The 25,899-nt window shown below is 41.4% G+C and overlaps 2 protein-coding genes across 7 annotated transcripts in view; both read right to left on the reverse strand.

Moving 5' to 3' along the window:
* The window catches only part of pawr (PRKC, apoptosis, WT1, regulator), a 78,557-nt gene extending 65,634 nt beyond the window's left edge, over nt 1-12,923 (reverse strand). For 2 of the 3 annotated variants that reach the window (XM_084049643.1, XM_084049645.1), the window contains exons 1-2: nt 12,774-12,923; nt 11,594-12,403 (exon numbers count right to left, since the gene is read on the reverse strand). In XM_084049643.1, coding sequence (XP_083905769.1) covers nt 11,594-12,220 — 627 coding nt within the window. In that variant the 5' untranslated portion in view covers nt 12,221-12,403; nt 12,774-12,923. Of the gene's footprint in view, nt 1-11,593; nt 12,404-12,567; nt 12,723-12,773 lie in introns of those variants that run through there. The other variant, XM_084049644.1, reaches the window with a different exon arrangement.
* A 6,255-nt stretch (nt 12,924-19,178) lies between these two features.
* ppp1r12a (protein phosphatase 1, regulatory subunit 12A) overlaps nt 19,179-25,899 on the reverse strand; it is a 74,346-nt gene continuing 67,625 nt past the window's right edge. For 3 of the 4 annotated variants that reach the window (XM_084049733.1, XM_084049735.1, XM_084049732.1), the window contains 2 exons: nt 25,002-25,294; nt 19,179-21,469 (listed from right to left, as the gene is read on the reverse strand). In XM_084049733.1, the coding sequence (XP_083905859.1) occupies nt 25,157-25,294 (138 nt within the window). In that variant the 3' untranslated portion in view covers nt 19,179-21,469; nt 25,002-25,156. The remainder of the gene's footprint in view (nt 21,470-25,001; nt 25,295-25,899) is intronic. The other variant, XM_084049734.1, reaches the window with a different exon arrangement.

The following is a 25,899-nucleotide window of genomic DNA, read 5'->3' on the forward strand; positions in this document are numbered from 1 at the left end:
GATCGGTACAGCTTATATAACTTAGCTTGATGCTACCAACTTGTCAACTACAGGTTTTAGGTTGTAACATGAGCTGAGGAGGAATTTTATCTGTCCAGTGTGTTTGCTGGGAAGGCCATACATGTGAGCAGACACAAATCCAAATGTTCCTTTTGTATGAAACAACCCCAATTAGTGCAGACACTACATTTGCTAGCTATTCCACAGCACCCGTGGGCAAGAGATTTTCACTTCAGTACACAGTAAAATCTTGAGTGACAATTTCACCACTTTCAGCCCTGTTTTGGGCTCATCATTATAGGCCAACCGGTTTTAAGATTTTCAAAACAAAAGGAAATTAAAATTGCCTGGGGAGGGTCGGGCTGGCGGACCACGTCACTCTGACGTACGCCCATATATAGAGCGTCGCAGTTCCCGCCCACTTCCTGGTGCCGGAAGTAAATACTCAATGCATTTTTCCCATTGACTTTTACAAAGATATTTATATAAATTAATTTAAGCCTAGAATCAAGCTATCCAGGATCCTGGTGAATCATGACCATAAAACGTTTGATTCTGTGAAAAAACCTTTTTGAAAACGGCAAAACAAAGGGTATTTATTAAATATAGTATATCATATCATTAAATATAAAATAAAATAAAATCACAGAAAAAAAGGTTTTATGGTCATGATTCACCAGGATCCTGGATGGCTTGATTCTAGGCTTAAATTGATTGATATAAATATTTTTGGAAAAGTCAACGGGAAAAATGCATCGAGTATTTACTTCCGGCACCAGGAAGTGGCGGAACTGCGACGCTCTATAGGCAGGACCACGGCCACGTCACTCTGACTCAAACATAACCATAAACAAACCCGATACGCCCAGCCCATATATAGGCATGTCACGATGACTCCGACATAACCATAAACAAAGTCAATATGCCCATATACAGTATAGGCATATATAGGCAATCTGGTTGTCCAGAGCCACAGATCCGACCGCTATGCCTATACATGGGCATGCCAATATACAGTAGTGGAAAATAGCTGATCCACATGCTCACAACGCGTCACACACAATACATGATGTTTTGGGTGAACTACTATTACTACTACTGTTTTGGGTTAACTCTGTGGTTAAAACTGGCACACATGATGAGAGGTGTACGCCAAGGCCATGATTGGACAGCAAAATCTTTGTTACCATAAGTGTCACCCAGTAGGTACTAGCCCAGTTCTAAATGGAGCTTGCCCAGAAGGGTGCAACTTGGCTGTCAAGACTTGGCACACACTTGCAACTGCTTATTGTTCTGTTTGTCCATGTGTTGCTAGAGCACCGTGTACGTGTTTACTTTTCACGCCAACACCAATGTCACTTAAGGTCTCTAGGTGACAATCACATGACATCAGAAATCAACTTTGGGATGAGGCCACTCATTGGCAGAAATAGGCCAAGAACATATAGGATCAGGAAAAGAGGCACAAGAATGATGGCATGCTTATCAACTGATGGCTTCATGTTGATTTGGTTTCTTTCTTTTTTTCGCCAGTAATCATTTCGGTTTCAAAATGATTCTGGGACTCCACAAGGAAATAAATGGTAGTGATGATGATCTAATACAAACAAGCTAAACCATGTAGTCAGACAGGTTAATCAGACTGTACCACCTCATTCAAAGGAGATTGTGGCTTTTTAAAGTGACAGTGAGTGTACAGTACACACGGTATTGGGGGGACACTAGCTTCTGCACATCACTAATGTACACCACAAATGATAATAAATGAAGGGGACCTCTTACCAGAGAGGATTTAAGTATACTTCTGATGGTATGGTACTCCGTCATTTATGTTGCATGTGCAAACGCTGCACTATAAACACGAAAGATGTAGCATCCTTGCTCTCCAACGAAACGCAGAAAATACACACACACGTACATGCACACACACACACACACACACACAGCATCAAAGTGTTGGCCTGATAAAATCAACTTTGCCTTTGTTTAGTAGAGCGACTTAAAGATCAAGGCTTCAGATCCTTTGGCAGGTTAACACCACATTTTGATTCAATTTCAAGCGTTTAACTGCACCCCTGGCCTGTTTCACTGTGCCATGTTTTCATTGCTACTCCTTTTGATGCATGACGGACATTTGTTAATTCTAAGACTAAACATAAAAAATAAATCATGCATATGAATCTGATTTTCAATTTGAGTGTTCCTTTTTATACAGAAAAGGCTAATCAATTCAACAAGGTTGAACATTCATATTTTTCAGTCATTCATTTAATTTTAAAATGTAGCCTTGTTTTAAAGGATAATACAGTTGATTAAGCTTGATTTGCCACAGTCATTTTCTATCTTTCTTTTTATTCTGAGTTAGTGAAATGCATCAGCAAGAAGCACCAGAATACCAATGAGGGTTTGTATTCAAATGGATTTTGGAAATTAAAATTCGCCTCATGTAGAGACAACTGAGACACAAGGGTTTGTCATGAATAAAATAATGGACAAATATTGGCTTCCTTTAACAAAAAAAAAAGAATTCTATGCCCCCTTTTTTTATTTTATAGAAGACATTATCTGTCTGTAGCACTTCACAGTCCTTTGTTAATTTGACTCTAAGAGTTATACTCCTTCATATGATAGTGTTGTGTGCCAAAGATAGCTGATCTACAGGCTCACAATGCGTTCCATTGCAATGCGTTGTGAGCTGGGCTATTGTCGACATGCTCCACCATCATGCAACAAGGTATAAATCAGGCTTTAAATTCACATTTTGCAGCGTGCACCGCATTTATCCAGGACAGCTCAGGTTATTCATACAGATGTATGATGTGTTTCTCCGATAGTCTTGTGACACTTATCCGGATAATAATGTCTAATTGGGTTCCATCATGGAACCTTTGCACAATCCACAGAGTCGGTGCCTTAAACCTGTTATCCTCATCAGTCCATCAGCGTGCAACCACTCGCATAAAATATGCTGAGCTTATTTGTGTTTTGGCTTCATTCCAAATAAAGTCTGAAGGAACCTTTCTGCTGGAGGCCTCCTACAACAAAGGAGGGGTTTGAGTTCACAACACCACTGTACATATATCTATTTTGAAAGAGGTTTGGAAAAAAAATACAGCTTGTTCTACCACACCATGGTATACGTATAGTATAGATACAATAAAGGTTCTTGTTTAGCTAATAACTTAATATTCCTCCGTGACTTTTACTTTCATTATCAGCAATAGCATACCCGAGCAACAAAGACTGAGAAGTGTACTGTGTGTGCTCATAAATATTTATAAAGAAAGATAAGAATTGAGTGAGAGAGTGGGAAAAAAGGAGTGAAAGTATGGGTTTTATCATCGAATTATTCCATTCTAATTAATACAAACAGACAGGCTCTAGTCTAATGCCTCATCACGCAGAGTGGCCTGAATGGCTGGCTGACTCACAGTTTCCCGGCAGTCATCACCAAATACACAGGAATGTCCAACAAACATGTTACGCACACACACACACACACACACACACACACACACACACGATCAGATCAGTAGAGGACGTGCAAGCAGATCCGCAGACATGCTCTAATGCATCACTTTCTAAAATGTGTGTACAGAGTAAATATGTGTTTGTGTGAATAGTGTGGTTATTGGTTAGTATTTGAATGTGTTTGGTAGTCTCATGTTGAGAAGATGTCACATAGCCAAGTACAACAAGTCCCCACGAGAACCACACATGGCGTCTTACGTATTTTCTAAATGGGAGGCATGAAAACGATTTCCCTGTGTGGCACCAACAGCTATTAGCGTAAATCCCGGAGAGCAAAATACTACAAGCTGTGTTAAATTGCCTTAACATGCAACAGATCACAGTGATGCACAACCCATTCGTGGTGATGATGAGAGAATGATAATTATGCCAGACAAACGTGAAACTTTCCAAAACTTTAAGAGAAGACATAACGTTTTCAAGGGGAGACAGTTCTTTTGAGGTTGAATGGAATGACATATGGGTCAGCCTAGGACTAGACTAGACTATTCAGTTTGACATCATGTTTTGCCTGCAGAGAAAACAGTCAAAGTGCATTTGGTTAAATATTTACATTATGTAGCACAGTAAGTCTAGCCAGTTTCATCCAATTATGATTTATACTTTCTAAAGGGCTGCACATTCCATTGGATCAAAAAGATAAACCTTTATTAAGAAAACAAATAAGATGAAATAGACAGAAGACATCTGCACTGGGTGTCAAATGACTTTGTTAACATATGTACAGTGTATTAATAAATATAATATAAATCTTTCGCCAATGAATATATGAATCGATATGAAACAAAAACTATCAACAGTGACTGAGAATAAATATATCTCTTCTACTTATTGGGCCATATTATAAGTAGAAGAGACAACAACAAAACCATCAAAACAATAGTTTGTTCATACTTCCCTGTACACCACAGATCTCGGAGCACACAGTTCTGAGTTAATGATTGACCACTTGGACAGCTACTCTATCAAACAGGACAGTATAGTCTCACACAAACATCAAGCCCAAGTGCACCACCATCGAACTAACTTAAACGATTATTTAAAAAATGTAAAAAATCTTACATTTTAATAAAATGATAAGGGGAAAAAATAGGCTCTTTTATACATATATTAAGCAAAAATAAATAAGCTTACAACGTGTCGCAATGCGTTTTTGTTTTTTCCGCAACACTGATGTACGACTAAGTATAAAAGAGGGCTTAAGTGGTTAATCAGACTAATAAATTGAATAAACTGTCAAAATACATTCGAGAAAAAAAATAAGAATTATCAAAATAAAACACAGGTTCTTGATTATTTGGAGAGAAAAAAAATCGATGAGAAAATGATCGATAGCTGCAGGCAGCCCTACTCTGAAGAGCATGTCTGTATGTTCTTAAGATTACTTTTTCCACAGTAACACTGTGAGATGGTGCTTGCTTGCTACTGAGATTTCTGAGTCCAAAGACATTTTATTGTACTAAAGGAAGGAAGGCAGAAAAAAAAACAAAAAAAAACAGAAGCCTTGAGGGGAAGGGATACAGGTTCTCTCAATTCACGGGTCACGCTCCAGCATTCAGGACTTGGGGCAGCACAGGTTTTGCATGACTGTGCCTTTTGGCCGAGCAATGCAGGGGAACATTCTTGCTCTCAGGAACAATCTACACCGAACTCCTTAATAGCCATAACTAAGGAGCACTGACCTAGATAACTGACTGAGGGCACTGAGCGTACAGTACCAAGTTCAAACAATAGCAAACCTCCCAAAGTCTGAATATGAAACAGAGCTGACAGATAGATGGCATGCTTTTTTTAAGCTGATAAAAACTGAAAGCAGGATGTGCTGATGCTTTGGCAAATGTTATCGGAAACAACTGGATAGCGCTGCGTTGATATAGCATCCCTATCTTTTACTTTATCGTTAGGAAAGTGTGTGTGTGTGTGTGGGGGGGGGGGGGGGGGGGGCTGCATTAGTTGTTAAACTCATGGCAGAGGCTTTTTAGAGGAACAGTACCACACTGTGTGTGTGTGTCCCATCACCATGTCTCACTGCGACTCTGATCCGGTGATCTGATCCCTCCAGACAGGAAAATGGATGGCCATTCACCGTGGCTCACCTTGCCAGGGTTCACCTTAACAAGGGCTGACGTTTACCTAACATTCCCGACAACATGAACAAAACCACGTGCCACGGCCCATTACGTGGGCGCTGGGTGTTTTATGAAGTGCTGAGAGACCCCGACGTGCCCCCGTGGAAAGGGGCCTACCTGCTAACTACTGTACGCCGTGCAACCAGACAAACACTGCTTCCACATTCTTTCCCTTCTTCTTCCCCGTCTGGAATTCCCCCAACTTTCACAGAGGGACTATTGGGACTTTTTTTTAAAGCATTTAGTCACCCCATGAAACTGTTCCAGTGGCTCTTGTAAACAATCTAGGGACAAGTCCAATAAGTCAACCAAACAAAATGTTCTTGGGAAGTCTCGTATTGCTCCTGCCCTTGGGAAGCCACATTTTATAATACACTTGTTTCAATTAAACAGAGTTTAACATTCCTGCAGTTTAACCAATAAGTGAAAAGAAGTAGGGTGGATAAACCCCCAGTCCAAATAACTCTTTGCTTACCTAAGTCTGTGATAAAATCCCTGTGGTATTTGCTGTGATGATGTGACCTTCTTTGGGAAAAGGTTTTAAGAGCAAGTGAAACACGCTCCACCCAATGCCAATTTTCCCTTTCACGATCCTTTCTACAGATGTGAATTAACGACATCAAAGTCAGCCTAGTGTGGCTCAAGACAAACAACTGTTTGCTTTACAGCAATGTCATTATGCCTGGTACTATTTCTTATAGACACCCGTTTCATTTGTCCATTCCTTCCCTTGCAAGTCTTATTGCATAAACAAAACAAAGCTAAAAACAACAGAACAGAGTCCACTTGAAGGGAAACTTCAGACTGATGGAGAAAATGAACGATATACCTCATTAAGGGTTACCCACCCTATATTTCATTGACCAGAGTCCCACAGGGGTCTATACTAGGCTCCCCTCTAAACGAAATGATCTCTTTGCCGAAAATAATCGATCTACAAGCTCCGTGATCTCAAGGTCTACGAGCTTATAGATCTGCTGTTTTCGCTGAATGTTTGCCCCAGAATAGGGACACTAGGGTTCATGTGGTTAAGTGGATCGTGTTGTGAAAAGGGCATGCTAAGTCCATAGGGCACTGTTTAGGCAGGGAAAGTTACAGCAGTGAAAAGTCCCCTGATACCAAATTCTTTTCACACAAGGCCATGGTTGCGAGTCTTGCTTGTACAGGGACTGTGTTTTGAGAGCTGGTGGTGATGAAAATATACATTTGTGAAAGGCTACTTTATCAAAACTCTGTCAAAACCATACATTCTCCAGAGCTCCGATGAGGCCAGGGGGTGGGGGTGGAGGGGTAATGTAGTTCAATTGCATACCCCGGTCTCCCCATCTGCTACTTTGCCATTCACTGACAGTCTACCTTCAGTACTAAAATATGAAGTGATTCCAAAGAGCAGAAGGTACAAATACAACAAGGTTATGTCAGTTTAAAGCACGCTTTAATGAATGTTGCTGTCAGAACATGAGCATTGTTGTCATTAATCAGAGAGCAGATAGAAACGTTTACATCTTAAACAGGTCTTTTAAAGGATAAAAGATCTTAAAACGTTTTTTTAAATAAATGAAGTGGTGCATAGAGCCTTCAATCCAAGTTAGCATGAGCTTAAATAATGCGATGCAATTATACAATGCAAGAGTAGCTCCACTGTCACACCGCAATGCGTCTACGGCGTAGGTGGTGTGGCCCTTTGCCCTCCTAGCTGTGCCTTTGGTTGGCTCCCACAGTGTCAGTTTGTTTGCCATCAGGTGCCTGTGTCCTTGTGTCTGACCATGTCTGTGACCGCGGGAGGCCTCCGTAGAAGCCTGCCAAAGTTAACTTTCTGTAACCTTCCTGTTCTACCACAGATTTGAACCCGGGTCTCCTGCGCAATTGCTGATTTTTTTTATCACTGAGCTAATGAGTCAGCGTGCTTGCTCATAGGAAAATACATCCTTTGGGGCAAATCTTTCTCCCATTTATTAGCACTTTACAGATCAATTCTTTTAACCACTTTAACGCTTTACTTAGTTGACCAGTGTCCCCCAGGGCCACTAAAAATAGCTGATCTACAACGCGTTGCAAGCTTGTAGATCTGTTATTTTCGCTGAATATTTGCCCCAGAATTATGTTAGGGTTCAAGTGGACAAAAAACTAATGATAACAATGCATTATGACATTATCTGCATTTGACGTGCTAATAGGCAGAGCCCTTGGCAGCACATGGCGCTGAACCTTTCAGTGACGCTGCTGATGAATGGCCAGAGTGTTCTAGACACTCCTGCAGCAGAAGTAGCCTTTATCAGGGAGATCCAGTCCTCAACATAACGCTCATCTGGCTGAGTGTCTGACCACGGCCTCATAACTCACAGAGGGCCATCCCTAAAACACCGAGAAGCATAAATGAGGTCCGGAACGGGTCGCGTTCAATGGGAAACGTGGAACCAACGCAACCCCACATGTCTTGGGTGGGGTAAAGGTCAAAGACCACAGAGAAATGTGTAAGTAAGTAATTCCCTAACTAGTTGACCTCAAAACTCATCCCTAATAGTAAGTAATCACTGTGACAGGCTGAGACGTGCGGAGGGAGTGCTTGTTTTGGTTCACGTGATAATCTGTTCTGTCCACCATAACTTATTTGTTTATTTGGAGAAAAAAATGGCAATCAGGTAGTCATACTGGGGTTCACACAAAAACATATTACAAAACATATTTTAAAAAAAAAACTACAACATTAAATTGCATTAATGTTGCCAAGTTGCCCACTTGGACTGCGCACTCTTTGACACGGCAGGCCACCGGTCATCGGTAAAAAGTCATGCATTTATAGTAAAATGATGCACATACGCAGGACGTTGAGTGAACCAAAATGAACGCTTCTCAAAACAACTGGTTGGAAATCACTTAGACACATCTGAGGAGTGAGAGGGGAGGAAGAAAGGAGACACCTTCCTGGAATGTGGGAGGCGGTATTGATTGACGCTATGCAGACCTGAGTGTTTGCTCCAGTTAAGTATGAAGCTATTATCAAGCCATTATTGCCCCAACAGTCAGAAGATTGGGTTCCCCATTTGCTCTGCAATCCCACTCAACAGCTATTGTGCTGGACAGAGCAAGCGGGAGGATAATTCCAGTGTACCTATTCATACCCATTCACTCCTTTTCAGAGCAGAAAATGAACTTCTGTGAGGACTTTTCATTTGTATAATAGGGTAGGATACAGACATATACAGCATGTGTGGAAAATGGCAACTAATAGGTTTACCGGTAATTGGGTACATTTCTCAGTGAGAAGATATTAGCAGCAGACAGACACCCACTCATCTCCATATTTGGGCAGAAACTCCATATTTGGGAGGGACACATACATAAGTACACACGGTCACGGACATGTACACTCTTCGATAAAGCTCCAGCCTTCTCTGCCATGTTTATAAAGCTCGAGCCTGTTGTAAAAAGCTAATAATCATACTGATACAAACTGACACCCACCAGAGAGTGGTCCGTCAGAATCCATGAGGCGAGTAGTGCTAGATTGCTTGGGCTGGAGGGAGGGGGAGCACTCGTTTTGTTTCACGCTCAACTGAATAAAGAATCCTTTTACATGCATGATTTTTATAGCACAAGGCAGACTTCGACGAGAGTGTCGTCCAAGTTGGCAAGCCGTGGTACATAGGTTATCTACCGTTTGTAAATTACACATGCACTGGATGTTGAACAAACAAGAAGAGATCTCAAAAACGGATTGAATTGCTGTGGGATTTGCTGTGCAACTTCATGATGCCCAGACAATGAATCCTCATGATTTTGTGGCCTTTTGTCTAGCGCTACCCTTAGGCCAAAATGTCCACTTGCAAACAAGACATCTCTAATGGCAGAGTCCAGGGTTCAAACCACTTAGTGCAGGGCAACATATAGCTTTAAGTACTGGATATTCGAATAATGTGGAGGGGAAAAAACTGTAGTTTGTTATAATTTGGCATTCTCATAAACAATAAATATGTTTTGGAAATGTTGAAAAAAGGCCCCCCAACATCCAGCTTGAAGTACTGGCAATATAGTGTACATAGGAGCTTCTTCCACTCGCGATGTCATCACTGTGCAATTCCATTCTGCTACATGTAAGGTCATCTTTTCAAAACTTCTAATTTTAAGTCATTTCCATATAATTATTTTAAAAAATAAATATAATTGTGACACAGCAGACACTTGGCAATGAATCAAAACATCTATCTATCTATTTGTCAGCTGTTGCACCTTGTCCTCGACCCCCCAACATTAATTACCAGAACCTTGTACAACAGATCTCTCCATCAGGCTCACAAAGGAACACCAAAATCCATTGAGACCATTACATACTATTTGACCAAAAATATGTGGCCCAAGCTGACCAGGAGATTTCGCTGTTTTAAAAAGGTGGTGTAAGTGATATTTTTTGTTTAAATAAGTGTTAAGTAGCTCTATTTCCGATAGTAAGCATTGCCATTAGTGTTCAGTATTACAGGGGTCTCCCCGTCTCTCCTGTTCTTTAGCAATCAGAAAATAAATGTTTTAGGTCGGGATACCAATTTTATGGGGTGACCCTGTTACTGAACTAACAATTAGAATATATTTTAAGAATGTAAACTTGTTTTATTTTTTACAAAACAAAAATCCGTTACACCACCTTTAAGTGGGAGCATCAGCACTGCCCTATCAAGCCTATTTCAGGGTTGAACATCACATATGTTATAGTTAGGAAATAGGAACCAAATGGTCTGTAACTCCGAGAGTACTAATGGAGCCATCCATTTGGCTCCATTTGTACACTCTTGAGTTTAAATAACACTGAGCATTTTACAGTATTGTTTGGCGATCCCAGAGATCAAAAATGTTATCAAATGGCCTAATGCATCAAGCTGGGTGTCCTTGAAATTAAAAAGCTTGAGAATCACTGCTGTAGCATGACTGAGGATCTTCACAGAATTACAAATTAAGTGAAAAGTTTCTTTGTAGGTTAAAGATAGGAAACTCTTCGAGGGCTCTTTGTATAAACTGTGCTTAGACCACACCACAGCATTCCAGATGGGATCAGACTTTCAGTCGTTAGATCAAACTACTAGAGAATACTCCTCCCCCTTTTCAATTTCTAACACAATCAGCTGTCTATGGGTACGATCAAACATATCTGGCACTGCACAACCCAAAGTGCTGAAACCTAGCATTACACTCTGGCTTGTGCCAAGTTCTAAAGCTCTGCTCTGGCACGGCCAGCTAATAACAGGATGCAGAGCGCCAACTGAGACACTGGTCAATCTCCAAGTTGTACTGTCCTAATGGGAAGACAACAGTAATGTTGCTCTGGGTAGCCATCAAAGGTAATTGGTGTGTGCATAGCAAGTCTTTGAAACAGAACACCATTTCATGCCAACATGTATTCGTTTCTCAAAATGCACGCAAGAAGGTGTGTGGTAGAAGCACATACATGGCCATACATTCACATGTTGGTTGGAATATGTTGTCTCTAATGGGGATCCTCTCTAAACAAAGTAACATAAATAAACAAACATCCAACACATGATATCATTATCATGGCAGCATTCGTGTATTCATTTGGGACCTTATACACAACATCAAAGTAAAATCCAGGATTCTACTATGTAGGACATTAAATTCAGTAATGACAGCCCTCTTCCCTGTTCCCTTCCCTCTCACACCACAAGTTTTCATTTCTAACAGGCATGGCTTCCTGAGCACAAACTGCTGCAGACAGTTTTATGATTTCTGACATATTATATTAATTATACTGTGGTCTTCAGTATGCATGTGTGTGTGTGTGTGTGTGTGTGTGTGTGTGTGTGTGTGTGTGTGTGTGTGTGTGTGTGTGTGTGTGTGTGTGTGTGTGTGTGTGTGTGTGTGTGTTCGTGTTCTCAGTGTGTACAGTGTCACCACCAGTAAACAAGCAGGTCTTGGTGACTCACCTCATTGGAAGGTAAGCTGACAACACCTGTTGATCTGCGCTTCTCTCTCAACTTTCTCTTCTCGATCTGACCTTTGCCCTTCCTGGCACTGGGACCCGCGCTCTTCTTCTCCTTCCCTTTACTGGGTGATGATGGAGTCTCCTTGTCGCTGTCATTAGTACAGACAGTGGTGCTGCTGGGAGTGCTGCAGGCGTCTGGGGAAGCAGCAGCACACGGAACTGGAGCTGGATCTTTGTCCGCCTGTTGCTGTGGTGTTTTCTTCGGGTTACTCCCAGCAGGGTGAGACTCTTCCTCCGGTCTCTTCAGGGCCGAGGAGGAGGCTGAGCGGGTTATGGGGGGCGAGGACGACACGCAGTTAACAGCCGCAGGACCGGCGGGACCCCCGTTGTTGCTGAACTCGGTGGTTGGAGCCACCACCACACTGCGTGGTGGTGGTGGTGGTGCTTCAATAGTTTTGCTGGCGTTGCTTGTCCCCCCGAGGGACACACCACCGGCCGCGACGTTACCTGTGCACGCGCCAGTGGCTGCGGCGATGTCCCCGAGCATTTTAGCCCTCATTTTCTCCCGTTTAGCCTTCCACTCCTCCAAGAAGTCCGTCGTTGCGTTCGATTTAAATCCAGTTGCCATGATCCACCCTGTCAGTCCCTCTGCTACTATTCGCAGGCACGCACAACTTTGTTAGAAAAAAAAGAAAGGAAGAAAAGAGGGGGGGAACTTCTTGAAGGCGATGTTGAACTTTCCACTCAATCAGGAAAACGTGCTCCTCTCGTCCAAATGAGCCCACATTCCTTAAAGTGATTTAATCCGAAGCTATTGACAGGTAGAAGGAAATATAGTCAGACAATCCCTTAAACGCATAAACTTCAGCCAATTTTAAGCAGCGCATTTTAGTTATTTAATGAGCAGCGCTTTGACAGCAGCATAATAAATAAACCTACCGGTAAGACTTACATTAACATTAAACATTAACATACCGGTAAGTTCATGATTTATTTTGTTACTGTTCAATAAAGTTTTGCAACAAAGTTCCAAACGTCACTCTGACTCAATAAACTTTTCCCGACACTTTGCAATTTGTCTCAAAGTAAGTAGAAGTTATGAGCAGTAAAACTGTGTGTGTGTGTGTGTGTGTGTGTGTGTGTGTGTGTGTGTGTGTGTGTGTGTGTGTGTTTTGACTCACCAATAGTTGTGTCGGTGTCTCAGGTGTGTGTGTGTGTGTGTGTGACCGAGTCGTGCTGCTCTGACACACACACACTTCTCGTCTCACGCAACGCTCAACCCACTGGGAGCTGCACTCTACCCCTCGCACGGTGGCTTCCTCCGAGCCGAGCGTGCACGAGTACTTCCGAATGAAACCGAGGTTGGAAAGCAGGCACACCACACGACACGGGTGTACCGTGATCCTCCTGAACCCAGATTACATTAACTGACTACCATCTAGTGCACTGTTTCCCAAAGACTGGGTCGGATGAAAGCAACATTTTATTATTATTACAAAACATAGGCCTATATTAACCACTTCAGCCCTATTTAAACTTTGGCTATTTGAAAATAGCGGATCTACAAGCTCGCAAGCTCACATTGGGATTGTGAGCTTGTAGATCTGCTATTTTCAAAAGATTTTAATACATCTTGATCTTATACACTTGAAAAGTTGTGAAATGGGACATTCTGCATAATGAGTACTTTCTACTTTTGGTACTTTAAGTCCATTTTGATACCAATACTTTTGTACTTAGTTTTACTTTACTTTATTTCTACATTGCAGTATTGATACTTTTACTTAAGTAAAGAATGTGAGTGTTTTTTTTCACCGCTGCCTTTATGATGATTTGTTGTTGATCGAGATAGGTCTCCCACGCATATCCCACAGTCATGACTCCCCAGAGACTCCTTAAATAGGGTAGGCCTTCTTTGTGTGATAATTCGCCAGTTTTCTGCAAGACTGACATGTTTTTTATTTGATTTTAAATAGATTCTGACATTTGTGTTTTCTCAGAATCTCTGCCAGTCTTGTCCAAGGCTACTAAATGATATTCTGTGTAGTTTATTGTCATGTAGATTGGCCTATGAGCCAGTAGGATTCAGGAGTGCATTACTACAGTATGTCATCACTTGTGTGGTGTGGTGTGGTGGTTGCTCAATAATGGGATAAACTATTTGGAAAATAAATACATAAATAAACAAATGTTTTTTATTAGTGATTGGATTTTTTTATATGCTATATACTGTATGATTATGTAAAAATGATATAATTCATAGTATTTTAAGATCCTATAGGCCTACACTTTCAACCTGGCATCCCTATTTTTGATATGTAGCTACCATTGTTCATTGTAGGCAAACATTTTCACACATTTTCAAAAATAGTGAATACTGTATAGCAGATCTACAAGCTCACTTCTGAAATAGTGGTTAAACGCTTGCAAGCTGAATTCACGTTAAACTTTAAACTGCACATTAAACATTTCAGTCTATACAATGTTTATTGTACGTGAAACAAAAAGGGATCGTTTATATTTTCATTTGTTCAATGAAATCATTCAAATGTGTGACTTTTATTAAAATACTTGTCATTCAGGAGTTAGGTTTATATTGCATGCTCTTTGCAAGTTGTCATATATCACTGTTGTTGTTTTCAGTCGCATTAACTCTACTGTGCTAGGAATCCAGCTTAAGGAAATGTGGCATTCTCACACTGCATTTCATTGCTGCGCATGCGTGTTGAAGCAAATTTGCTCCATTGTAATAACTCTGCTTGATGTTCCAATGTGATTCCATAGTTGTGATCATTACCATTTCACTGCTCCATGCAGCTCCTGCTTACCTCTGTGGGCTCATTATACTCTACTGGTGCCAAGCATGAGTTTCTCCAACCCAGTGATTTAAAGCTGTTGTTGGTGCTAACTGCCAGAATTCCAATTTCATGCCAGGATAACAGCATTATAAGTTATACCTGTGCTGTACAGTGCAGATAGAGCACTCTGATGTGTGATTTACAGAGAAACAAAGTCTGCTCCCAAGGTTGCAGTAATATTGAGGCAGCATTATTATTAATAGCTATGCAATCTTTCTTGGTGAAAAATTGTCAATGGGTTTGTCTAAAAAAGCTATAATTTATCATAAAAACAACTTCTATCAGCAAAAAAAAATGTTAAATGGGCCACTTCAGGTGCCCGAAGCCCAAAAGGGTTTATGTTTAACTGATAAAAGAGTCAAAATGCAGTGCTAGAGGTCACTTTTTAATGGGTAGTGTGTGTGTGTGTGTGTGTGTGTGTGTGTGTGTGTGTGTGTGTGTGTGTGTGTGTGTGTGTGTGTGTGTGTGTGTGTGTGTGTGTGTGTGTGTGTGTGTGTGTGTGTGTGTGTGTGTGTGTGTGTGTGTGTATGTTGGGGGGGTCTTTGGGCAGGTGTTCACTCCCAGGCATTAGGCTATTATCTCTGCATGTTCTTTCCATGCCAAAGATAATGAGAAAACGTAGGTAGAGACAGGGAGTGAGGCGCCTTTCCTAAAAATAACTCCTGATCTATGGACTGAAGTCACACTGCTGCATATTTAGCATATTTCAGTCTGCGTCTGGAAAGAAAAAAATACATGGGGGCACAAAGGTTGTCGCTGAGTTTTTCCTTCCATGCCAACAAACTCTGTACTTCTTTCAACTTAAGTCCCACTTGGCTTTCCCATACTACAGTTCAACAGGGCAGGGAGGTGTAACTTTTGAGTGTTCCACGGCTTGCTTATGTCAGAGTAATGTAGACCCCTCTCTGGAAGCTTTCTGGTATGTCCTAATAATCGCTGAATATTGGTCATTTTGTAACACAGAACACTTGTGGTTAACAAGAAAAACATATAGCCTGTCAAAGCTGTAAAATCATGGTAGCCTGAAATTCCCATCAACAAAACAGAGTGTAATGGTTACTCTTGCATTAACACATTTTCATTTATTCTAAAGTTAGGATTCAGTCAAATTATGTTAGGTGGCCAATGTTGTGGCTGTGGGCCTACACTGAATATACTCCTTTATGAAATGGTTTATCCAAGTATAAGTAGTAATAATAGCAGTGTTTCTCCAACATCCCAGATGGTAGGCTACCCGCACAGACTTATGTATAAGTAACTGACCTTCTCACTTTCATGATCTCCAGTGCAATTAATTTACATTCCAGAATTAAGACGGAAGTCTGAATTACCATTCAAGAATGTAGGAAATCACCATCTTGTAGGGATAAACAAAGTGACTTTCTTACAGTACCCACTTTTTTACTCATGATGAGGGGTTGCTGACACAGGGTTAGATTAATAGTGAAGACTGAGGTCTTTTGGTTGAATCTTGCGGGTAAACAGACATCCACACTAAAAGCTGCACGGCAGGAAGGAAGTCAAAAATCTGGACAACAGAGCTCAGAGGGACACACTTCCTACTCCAAAGAGTGAGAGAGTGAAAGAAAACAAGAATAGAATAAGGTCTTCAGAGGGATAGGACGAGGGATAGGAAATAAGGGTTTCAAGGACTTTAGTCCAACTCTAATCTATAGCTGCACCATCGTGAAGATGAAGTACAAATTAGCCTCTTGGGCAGGGATGTTAATCCAAAACCACTCAGAACACACAGTAGGTATATAGCTTGAATCCTGACTGATCAGGTATCGATCTTGACTGTGGAGAGAAGGAAGCCTCTTCCCATCCCTCTACCCCAGTGGTTGTCAAGGACCCCAAAATGTATTGTATTTGCCCGTGAACCCCCCGCGGACCCCCATCTGAAAATACTTTGTGCCAGGGACCCCATACAAGATTTGTGTTCTTAAAGTTTAAAAAAATGTTCAACATTTTTCAAGCTTTTCTGAAAATAGCAGACCTACAAGCTCACAGCGTGAGCATCATGAGCTTGTCGATCTGCTAATTTCAAATAGCCCTTACCTGATCAGATAAGGGTTAAAGTGGTTAAACCAATTTTTATGGTAATTTAACACATTTTCCGGGACACCCCCAAGAACCCCTGGGGATCCCCTGGACCCCACTTTGATAACCAGTGCTCTACCCAACTGATTTGGTTTTTCGTTATTCTTCCTGTGCGGAAGTGCACTAGTGCCTGTGCCATCTGCAGGGTGCCATCTGGTGACGATGGCGTGATGGTGGGTGATTGAGTGGGTCGGCTTGCCAGCCTGCTGCGGTCTATACTCTGTGTTGCTGAGTCAGCTGCACTGCCCCTTTTGTGTGCAAACTGGCTGAGTGGATCTGCTGTGCTGTCTCCATGTCACTATACTATGTAGCATAAACAAGGTTTTTGAGTTCATGTCGATGGTACTGGAGTTAAGGAGCAAATTGGGTTCAACACCTAACTTGTTCTAGCAAGATGTCTGTATTTAAGTGTCTGAAGTTTGTATCCAACAGACTCCAGCAGCTTCTGTTCTCTATAGCAACAGCTTGTGTGTGTGTGTGTGTGTGTGTGTGTACACACACCAAAATACCATTCACTTCTCTTTTAAGCACCCAGTGCTTTGATCACAGATGTCTAATGTCTTCTGCCTTCTTCTAACAGATGGGTTCATAGTTCAACAGAATGCCTTGGTTGGTAATATTGCGTGGCACGTTTTAACTGAAAACTGAGTGCTGCTGCTTGTCGTTTGGAGCAGAGGGGCTTTGTCAGCTAGTGTGTCTGATTCTTGTGTGTGGTATGTGTCAGGGTGTCTGTAATTGGGGAGGTTTGGTTAGGGGCAGCAAATATCTTTATTCCCCCCACAAACACACACATTGCAACTGCTGCAGGATAGGGTTCAAAGGAGGAGATTGGGCTATGGTGGAGGAAAACATGAAGAGTGGGAAGAGGATCAGTGTGTGTGTGTGTGTGTGTGTGTGTGTGTGTGTGTGTGTGTGTGTGTGTGTGTGTGTGTGTGTGTGTGTGTGTGTGTGTCTCAAGAGTTTCAGAGATCTATGGATGATTTCCAACCTAGAAAAGCACAGCACATCATTTCATGGAAGAGCGTCTGTCAGGAATCATAGAATAGCATGCACTCACAAGTCCTTTTCTTTCTTTCTTTTTTCTGCGTCTAAGCCCCCGATGACAATTACTGGGGGAATATTTCACATTTCTTTATAGCTCTGTGGACTGATGTCAAGTTCTGGTCAGAGACAAAGGTTGGATTTTATTTAACTGGTATCTAGTTAAGCACAACACATACATCATGTACAGAGCTATTCCTTGTCATGATCAAATATCAAAAAGGGATTTATTCCTAAGACTGCTTGCTTTATCCGTTTTTCAGGTAAGCCAGCTGAAATCAAGTTAAAACAATTCCTGCATCTGCATAATGTAAAATCTAGATAGACTTGAGAGTGCATTGATACACATCCCCCATCTAGAACGTGACCTCCACAGTCACGGTTAACGCCATCAAAATGCACAGCGCATGTTGAACCCTACCATGATGACATTAACAAATAGCCCAACATTGTCCTCTTTGCCTTTCAAACAAGTGAAAGGGGATGATTAGGCAGCAAAAAAAGCATTTAATTGTCCGTGGTCCTTTTTAAGTCTGGAACGCTGTCCAAGTGATGTTTTTCCTATTATCTTTGGTGAAGGTCCTCATTAGGACAAGCTGCTTGAGCTCGCAGAGACGGTATTGCTGTGTCAACGTCAAGAAGATGCAAACCAGACTCAGAAACCCTCAACCATGTGCCCAGGCAAGGGAAAATGGAAAAGCACAAGTATGTTGCATGACTCTAGGCAATTAAAGCACAATTATGTATCCCCGAAGCAATATCTGTAACGCCTCATTAGAGCGTGCCCTGAGGTAAGAGCTATTGTCATTATATGCAAATGTAAATAATGGTCCTGTGACACATAAATCACTGAGATTGTAGGCCTACAGTAGGATTATGAGTTTCTACTGAATATGGGTGTGATCCTTCTGTGATAGCTTGGTACACGACATAAAAATATTTTCCCTTGGCGTGGTTAAGCCTGGGGGAAGAGGAAGGAGAAAACAAAAGCACCCATCACCATCTCGCATTCTGTAGCATCATACAAAATACACTACTGTAAAATCACATTGGTGCATGCTTTTCAACTGCAAGTATGGCAAGTGGAGCTCCATCTAGTGGTGCGAGGCAGTATGGTACAGTACATACGTCTACTTGATGGTAAAGCACATGGGAGACACAATAAAATAATACAACAGCACATGGGAGACCCAATAAAATAATACAAACATTCAGTGACTGTACTACCTCTTTCTCAACTTAAAGCAAAATGTTACGATTTGGATATTAAGGCCCGATTTGTCATTTGACATATGACGCTGTCACATGCCAAAAAAAAAATTCAGACCTACAAGCCATCTAGTGACGGGTTGTGAGGTTGTAGTTCTGCTCCATCCTTGCCATATTGTTGACTTTAGTAGCAAACTGGATTTAGAGAAACATTTGATCTCATAATGTATGTCCTACTTGTGAATTAAATGTCTATCCTACAAATTATAAACATTAATCAAATCATGCAAGTATAAGACCATGTTGGCGTTTACACCTGGTAGGCTTTTCTTTCATTAATGAAAAAGCGAAAGAACACTCAAACATGGGAACTTTTACAATGTACAAGTTTATTTTTAATGAACTCTTCAGTGGTTTGTAGTCACAGCACAGCTTGCATGTATGAAGCCACACATCTATTTTACAAGATGGGAAATTTTAAAAAGGAAAATATAACATCAAAAGAAAAAAGAAATCTAAACCAAAGAATAGATGGTCAGCAGTTCATCTGCAGCGACATTTTTTCTTTACTCTTTTACTAAAATATTCTTCAAAAGGCCACTGAAATGCATAAAATGTGTGTTTCAGATGCATGGACTATATGAGGGTGGCAAGTTGTTTTAACCTGACATCAAGACTCCTCATATGGCGTTGACAGTGCATGTAGACATTGTAAAATGGACTGGGTTAGCGATACCTAAGATTTCTTTTAGTGACAACACCTTGGCTATACTACAGCTTAAAAAAAAAAAGAACAAAAAGAAAAAGGAAATGAACAGCACTCTTCCAAAGATACAATGTGTGAAATGTAGTGAAGCAATTATATTATTTTATCTCACAATTATGTGAACACTTTTTATTTTTAAAACTGGAAAAAGCACTGAACACTGCCAGCCATTCCCTCTAAGAGAGGCTCTAATGTAATCCAATGTCTTTAGACTATTAAAAAAAATAGTTTTTTTTTGTTTGTTTTTGAAATTATAACACACTTTTTGTCCTCTGGAATTTGTATACTTTTAATAGTAACAGACGGGAACCATAAACGCATGCCATGTGCTGTCTCAAACAATACATACAGGTATATACAGCATCACTCAGTACCTGCTAAAACAAAGTGAGGAATACAGAATATAAACCGACTACACTACAAACATAACCACTTAAACCCTATACTTAGTTGACCGGATTCCCAAGGGTTCTATACTAGGCCCCCTCCTGTTTTTGGACTATGCTAAATGTCCGTTTAGCATAGACTATTAGCCCCAAAATAGGGATGTTAGGGTTCAAGTGGTTAAAAAAAAAAGAAAAGGAGAAAAAAAAGAGGCTAGAGTTTGGGGGGGGGGGGGGGGGGTGATGGAAGAGTGGAGACCTCTACTGCTGATGGACTCATCATTAAAGCATTTTTTTAAAGAAATAAATGCATATTGCACATACAGTGAAAGCTTAAATTCCACCAGGTCCACCTTGTTCTGTAAAGCGAGAATTAATTTTCCCTCTTGGAGGAAGACGCACAGAAGCACAGAAATGGAGAGGGTGGGTGTTTAGATATAGATAGAAAGAGAGCAAGGAGGCCTGCGTTTGTGCGTGCGTGCCCTGGTGATGTGTAATGGAGGGTGGGAACAGGGGAGCAGATCACTCTGCACAAAGATAGGGCAGCCACTGGACAAAAACCTCAACACACACAGGGCACAAACTGGCACTTTTGGGGGAAAACAAATGGAGGATTGAACGGGGAACCCGCACAGCACTGGACAGGAAGAGGAGCAGAATAAATCTTAATTAAATTAAATTAAAAAATAAAGGAAAAAGAACGATGACATCGATTAAGAGATCGTGGCACAAATAAAATCAGTTGTTGGATCATAACCGTGACAGCCGAGTGATTGATGCAAGTGTTTTATCCTTTTTATGTACAACTAAAGCCTAATTTATACTTCATCATACAACCGTGATACTCAGCAAATATCTGCTATATTTGGTGAGCGACGCAGTCACACAACAAAGTATAAATTCTGCTTAAGGCGTATTGGTTAAATAGTTTTTCGGGCATCTGCGCCCACATCATGCTTTTTCACTACCCTTTTCCTTTTGCAGTGTAAACTCAGTGGTTCTATCTGGACCGCAGCCACAGAATCAAGTGGATTAAAATCTATCAGGTGGCAGAGGCATGGCTGGATGAATGTTTGAACAAACCAACGAATGAAGGAAGAATGGATGCTGCAGTGGAGGATGTACGGAGCAAATACAGCTAATGCCTGACCTATACTTAATTGCGTGCCCGCATCGCACATCAAAGCAGATCTACAAGCTCACAAGGTGCCACAGCACATTGTGTAAGCTACTTCCAGTGCACGACACGCACAAGCAACTACAGTAAGTAAAACTCAGGCGTAAGAGTTGGGGGTAGGCGGGGGCGAAAATAAAGGGAGTCTTGTCTCTGATGTCTGTTGCAATTAATAACTAAATGTGCAATTCCATTAGTCACTGTCATGAGGAAGTGGGGGTGCAGAGGACAGGGCGGGTAGGCGGTGTGGGGTCTTGTTCTACTTGGAAAGCTTGCTAATGACTCGAATAAGGGCTCCGTTCTCATCTTTTAGTCTCTGGTTGTCTGCTTTCAAGTCTGGTAGCGTCTGAAAGAGAGAAAAAAAAGGGGTGGGGGAGGAAAGGGCTTTAGATGGGTCTCGACAGATCTAGTGATGTCAAAGTTAAGTCCAATTTTCACAAACGTGTTAATTGCAATTTGCAGCATGTGTCAGCAATCTCATACCAGTCACACAGCCGTCTCTCACCATTGCAACTTTTTTTTACGTTTAATTGCATCCTTGTTCCACAAATCAGGAGAGAAAAGAAGCGGACACACCAACAGGCCAAAGGTTTCTGATACAGAGCCATGCAGGACCAGAATGGCTACTCACTGGCAGCCACAAAACAAACAAACAAATCAAAAACCCTGCCAGATCAGCCACTCACTCCTTTGATCCACACAAAGTAATGTAGGCCATCTCGCAGTATCCACGTAGATACTGGCAGTACTGGTGCTTGGCTGACGATGCAGGCATTTGCAAAGGAATCTGTTTGTGGGTTGAACTTTAAAAGCAAAATGGGTGGACATCTACGCTAGTTTTTCAGATGGCTGTAATTGCCATGTGTTGGGTCACAGTACCCACAAAAGGTTTGTGGACTTGTCTAACACATTTCCCTGCTTGATGTTATCACGGCATGACAATTTTACATCTGAATTGCTGTATTAGTCCAGAACACCACATTGAATTACTCCACAAAAGCACTCTGGCGATAAACATTTCCATCACTCAATCAGTGGTATATTTTTCTTTTTACCATACAATTCTCAAAGCGGGTATTGCACAGCACTGTAAAGCCTAAATCGCCAATATTAAGGTTTAAGTACTAATCATGTAATTTAAGGGCTATATTGGGTGACAAACAAGAAAAAAGGTGGGGGTTTCACAAAACAGTCTTTTAAAAACTGGGCCAAAATTTACAGGAAAAAAGAATGCCACTTCATGCAAAGAAGCCAGAACAAGCCAAACTAAACCTGTGCACTCCCTTTTTAGAGGCATCAAGACTAGGACCTGTATGACAAGGGACACTTTCCTTTACAGTACTGAAAAATGTGTTTGGTAATAAACTTCATGCAATGGACCTGTTTCACAGACATGTCATTGCAGGGTAAAGACAGCAGAGGCAAATGAATGAGTCAATTTGAAAAGGTATGCCAAGGAACACTGAATATTTGGACTGGACTAGCCTGACAACAGAGGCTCAGGTCTTCAATGTGTACAACAGGATGCTGCAAATGTCCATAGTAGCCAGTGTCGTCTTCTTTGTCATGGTATGTTGGGGAGTTAACACCACAACATATGCCAATAAACTGAACGAGGTGGTCAAGGCCAGCTCTGTAGTTGAAGATGAACTGCAGAATCTGGAGGTGGCTCCAGAGGGGAGGATGACTAGGAAGCTGGAAGCTATCCTGGAGAACCACCCCCATCCTCTATGATGAGCTAGCAAACATGTGGTACACTCAGCCACAGATCCTCGTCTGTAACCATCAGACTTCACAACCAAGCATGACACCAAATGAGAACTTTAAGACCTGCACTGAGCCAGCTACTGACTCCTGCATGGACTCTGGTGCACTTGCATATGGACTACTATATGTACATTGCCTAACTTTGACAGATGCCCGTTAAGGATAACTGTTGAGACTGTACTTAGTCACTCAAACTGTTGATACATCCAGACACTCACGGTTGAAGGTCTGCTAACAGACCATATACTGTCTATTCATTCTCAGTTTCACCGTCAATTCATTGTAGATATATCGACCCATATACAAGTACATTCCAAAAATCTTGAATATCGTTCCCATAATTCAAAAAGTGAAACTTTCATAGTCTACATTCACTGCACATAAAGTGAAATATTTCAAATCTTTCTTCTTGGCGATTATGTCATAGAGCTCAACATCAAACGGCCAGTATCTCAAAATATTAGATTACATAAGAACAACAAAATAGTTTCAAATACAGAAATGTCAACCATCTGAAAAGTATGTTCATTTATGCATTCAATACTTGGTCTGGGCTACTTTTGAACAAATGACTGCAATGCGACGTGGCATGGCTGTGATCAGACTGTGGCACTGTTGAGGTGTTATGGAAGCCCAGGTTTGCTTAGTTGCGGCCTTCAGCTCGTCTGCATTGTTGGGTCTGGTGTGTCATTTTCCTCTTGAAAATACCTTCAGGTCAGGAGAGTTTGCTGGCCAATCAAGCACAGTAATACCATGGTCAGCAAACCATTTACTAGTAGTTTTAGCACTATGGAGAGGTGCCATGTCCTGCTGGAAAATAATATCAGCATCTCCATAAAGTTTGTCAGCAGACGGAAGCATGAGGTGCTCTAAAATCTCTTGGTGAATGGCTGCTTTGATTCGGGACCTGATGAAATACAGTGGACCAACACAGCAGATGACTATGGCACTCCAAAACATTTGAAACTCTACACTAGACTTCAAGCATCTTGTATTCTGTGCCTCTCCACTCTTCGTCCAGAATCAGGGACTTGAATTTCCAAATGAAACACACAATTAACATTCACCTGAAAAGAGGCAGTAATTAGTGTACATGGAGCCCGACCAAGTATTGAGTGCATAAATTTAAATTAACATATTTTTCAGACACTTCTGTATTATAAATCATCTTTTTGATTGGTCTTACTTCACCATGTTAAATTAATATATTTTAAAACAAAAATAAATATATTTAAGTTTCACTTTTTGAATTATATTATGGATTTAACATTTTTTTTCCCATGATATTTGTTATGTACCTGTGTATTCAGTGTTGAGACTGCACATATATTCATTCATATACTCATGGTGGATACTGTTAATAGACATGCATATATCCAGACGTGCATATACTGTATCCACCTGTATACTCATGGTTGACACTGTACATACTGTATATTTTATATTCACTGGTGATTGATGTACAATATAGTGATAGCTGACTATTCATTCTTATATTCACAGTACATTTATATTTATTGATGGACTGTACATATTTTCACTCATTCACAGATCAAGAGCAAATATCTACTGTAGGAAGAGAAGCACACTATTGCATATTATCTTTAGTTATTGACTCTTACGCCTGGACCTCTGCTGTGTTTCATTCTCACTGCTGTTGATGCTATGACACTTCATTTAATTAGCTACACCTGAGTTTACAAAGTTATGACACGTCTGTGAAAAGGCTCCATTTGGCTCCATTTAATACTCTGTAATTGAAAACATGTAACCATAATTGTGTGTAAATAAAATGCATATAACCAGCCAAATTGGGTATGAGTAAAATACCTGCAAGTCTATGCTGATACTCACCTGGCATGACCCCAATATACAATACAGTATGTAACATTATTACCTATGGTAGCACTTATGTGTATGCTTAAAACTGATAAAACTTTGGAAACGTGTACTGCATACAAGGAGAGTGCCCTGTCAGCAAACATCAAATAAAAACACCCTCCCCAATCTGAAAACCAGGAGGTCTGGGGAGGCAGGGCAAGGGGGGCAGGGGTGCTAGTTAAGAAGGGAGGAGCATCAAAATCATGGTGGTTGGGCGGCTGGACACCTGCCTGTCTATGGATGCGGGGCGGTGCGGAAATGGAGCATGAGAAGGGTAAGGTTGGGGGACACGTGAGGAGAAGGAGGAGGACAAGAAGAAGGAGGAGGTGTAGGAAGAGGAGGTGGTAGGCTGACTGACGAACGGACGGACGGGCGGGGCGTGGCTTTAGAGGTCGACGGCGGGCAGGTGGCTGCAGGCGGACTGGGAGAGCTTAGCCACCACGCGGGCCAGGGCCCGGTTCTCTGCCTGCAGCCTCTCTTTAACCTGCCGCAGGGTCTGAACCTGCTTTACCTGGGGGAGGTTCTGCAGGAAAACAACAAAGAAAAAAACACCACACAACAACAGGAAGAAGGGGAGAGAAAAGAAAATAGAAAAAAATGGAGGAAAAGAAGGGCAGAGAGGCAAGTAGTAGTAAGGGGTGAATGTTATGAGCGTTCGTGGAAAAGAAACAGAAAACGAATCAGGGAGAGGTACGGAGGGGAGAGGGACGGTTAGTGATAGCACAATATAAATGAATAGGGAAAGAGAGAGAGGAGGAGGGAAAACAGAAAAGGAAGATTGTTAGAATAATGGGGAGAGAGAGATCGGAAAACTGAAGGAGTGATAAGAGCTCTTTCGGCTGCTGCGTGTCGAGAGAGATTTTCCTCTGGACTAGCAGAGTTGAATAGAAAGGGACAGCGATAAGATCAGAGTAGCTGCCTACGACCTAGAAAAGAACGTACTGTACTACATTATCGTACTGCTGGGAAGGACACAACACGACTACGATTCAACAGCTTTGGGGTATATCTCCCCCCCAAAAAAAACATCTCTTTAACACTTAACCTGCCAGAGTTATTTCAGATTTTTTGCAGTTGTCTGCCAGAGATTTTTCATTGAAATTAAAAAAGTACTCAGGTACGAGATAC

The sequence above is a fragment of the Gymnoscopelus microlampas genome (assembly GCF_963454915.1).
Source record: "Gymnoscopelus microlampas genome assembly, chromosome: 23".
In the NCBI taxonomy this organism is placed as follows: Eukaryota; Metazoa; Chordata; class Actinopteri; order Myctophiformes; family Myctophidae; genus Gymnoscopelus; species Gymnoscopelus microlampas.